This window comes from Penaeus japonicus, unplaced genomic scaffold, assembly GCF_977035675.1.
Source record: "Penaeus japonicus unplaced genomic scaffold, GWHDUDI00000001_assembly GWHDUDI00000006, whole genome shotgun sequence".
NCBI classification, from domain to species: Eukaryota; Metazoa; Arthropoda; class Malacostraca; order Decapoda; family Penaeidae; genus Penaeus; species Penaeus japonicus.
Window position 1 is genome coordinate 30,430,288 of NW_028234408.1, and position 2,500 is coordinate 30,432,787.

General features: G+C 39.2%; 1 protein-coding gene across 1 annotated transcript in view; it reads left to right on the top strand.

Annotated features, from left to right (window-relative positions):
* The window catches only part of LOC122267965 (glycoprotein-N-acetylgalactosamine 3-beta-galactosyltransferase 1), a gene marked incomplete at its 5' end in the record, with an annotated part of 5,119 nt that extends 3,787 nt beyond the window's left edge, over positions 1–1,332 (top strand). Inside the window, 5 exons of the mRNA XM_086537484.1 lie at positions 27–133; positions 293–400; positions 631–773; positions 953–1,126; positions 1,266–1,332. Coding sequence (XP_086393610.1) covers positions 27–133; positions 293–400; positions 631–773; positions 953–1,126; positions 1,266–1,286 — 553 coding nt within the window. The remainder of the gene's footprint in view (positions 1–26; positions 134–292; positions 401–630; positions 774–952; positions 1,127–1,265) is intronic.
* Between the last annotated feature and the right edge of the window lie 1,168 nt (positions 1,333–2,500).

The window sequence follows — 2,500 nt, forward strand, 5'->3', positions numbered from 1 at the left end:
TTCCTGTGTTATAACATTCTTTTCAGGTTTGTTCTGTTGGAGAATCTGCGCTACTTGCTTCGGGCTTATGATACAAATGATCCCGTGTATTTTGGTCAGCACTATAAAACTAAATCGGGATACAATTCGGGAGGTGATGTATTTTCCTGTATCATTCGTAGGCACGCACGCACGTTCCCACACACCCTCGCACACACACAAATATACACATGTATTTAAATATACATTCTTATATTTTCCTTAAGATTGATGCCTTGCAAGTTTATTTATAATTTCCATCTCATATTACCAGGCGGTGGATACGTTTTGGGCCGAGAAGCTGTTCGCAGATTTATAGAAAAAGCATTTCATAATGAAAGTGTGTGCAATACACGAAAAGTTGGGGAAGATTTTCAGTTAGGTTTGTTTGAAAAGAATATTTTGAGTTTTGTCTATGCACAGATATTGAGTACAGTGCGAATACATACCACGTCTGCCTTATTCCTTTAAGGGACATTGCGTTCAAGTGAAGTGTTCGAAGTTCTACCTGGTAGGAAGCACATTTTCGATTTATTTATCTTTTTTTGCTTACAAATGCAAACAGGATATTACTCTTGCCTCCCTAAGCTACGGTGTTCTCTATTTCGTAAGGTCGCTGTCTTCAGGGAGTCGGGATTGCAATCATCGACACCCGTGACCACCTCCAGCAAGGAAGATTCTTTCAACAACATGTCAGACAAATCTTGCAGGATCCTAACATTCACCAACGGCTTCTTTACTACCCGGTTAAGAAGGTTCGACTATGGCACTATTTCATATCGAGAGTGCTTAGAACTCGCCGTTGGAACTTCACACAAAATCTTATTCATCTTTTTAAAAAGTTAATCCTTGGTATAGATTTTTTTTTTTTTCATTTGAGATTTCTACTTCCCAAGCGTTTTTTTTGTCAGTGCAACCATTTCCTTAATTACAGGATGACGTCGCAGACAGCTGTTGTTCCGACACTGTCATCTCGTTTCACCAGATGACCACGGCTGACCTTTATATGCTAGATTACCTCATCTACAAAGTCCGAGTCTTCGGTCACGTCACGACCTTGCCTCTCAAGATCCCTCTCCCACCTGACCTTGCAGGCATCCCTAAAAAGGTGGGTCATGATATAAATTGAATAAGAAAGTGCATGGCTAGGATTATTTGCCAGTCACTTATTTTGCAGTGTCCATATATGCTTGTTTGCAACGATAAGTTTGAAGTTAGATACTATTATAAACCTTTTCATTTTGCAGACAATTGAAAGCTACCTTTAAAGGAAACTTCGTGTCAACATTTCCCCCTGGATTTGGCAATAGGAAATGGGAATGTTTCTTATATCAACGAGAAAAACCACAATGAAAGTTGCAACAGTGTTTCGTAATACGATAGTTCGGCCTTTATACAACATAGAACAGATGATGACATTGGCTCAAGAAGATATCGATTTTATCAGTAATGATGTAGCAGAGATGGTTAATTGTGAGATTACATCATAAAAATGATGATACAGCCTTAATGGTAATAATCCTCTCTTATGTAACCTCATTCTAGACACGAAGGTGTTTATGAATAGCAAATTCCCCATCGTATCAAATATCTTTATCTCGGATATTTCAACTTCAGTGTTAATAAAGAATAATAAAAAAAAAAATATATAAATTTCGCGTTTACCTATAACCATGCTTTGGGCATTTATCTCAACAAGGGGGAACTATTATCCCCGGGAATGGGTTTTGATATCATCTATGGTCTAAAGGGAGTTCCCGGGCAGGCATTTGTGGTCCCTCCCACCTGGTGACGTCATTTCATTCTACCGCACTCTTGCGTTTTCTCACGGAGGACAGGTACAAAAAATCACTGTCCCACAAACTTCAAGGTACTTTCATTAATCGTCTACACATATCTACAACAATCATCTGTAACATGTTTTTATTACTGGTATATACTGGTATAAACACTATCGGAAGTACATATTCATAATCTATACTATACTATAACATCAGTGTATGTAAGACATACTCTAAGAACCTCGCTTGACCTCCCCTCCCTCCCCCTCCCCCCTCCCCCTCGCCCTCGCCCCACACACTCACCGTTGGCAGCGAGTACCCGCTCTATGCGATCCCGCCGCCTCGATCGTGAAATGCCCGAACACCGACGGGCCACAGCGATTATAATCATTTCTCTTGATGCCGTTATCTCTAATTAAATGGATCAAGAGTTATCCGACTTTTGCAAAGAACTTCATAATGAGAGCCCTCGCAGTGGAGGTTAAACGTGAAAGGAGAGAGTTTGGGGAGAGAAGGTGTTAGTTATAGTGAAGTTCACATACATTTCGATTATGAATATGTACTTCCAATGATGATCACTCTGCCTAAGAATACCAGTGATATATATTTGTTGAATATAACTAAACATATAATTAAACAATTAATGCAAGTAACTATAAAGCCACATTGACTGAAATTTTGTAATGCAATGTTTGACTCTA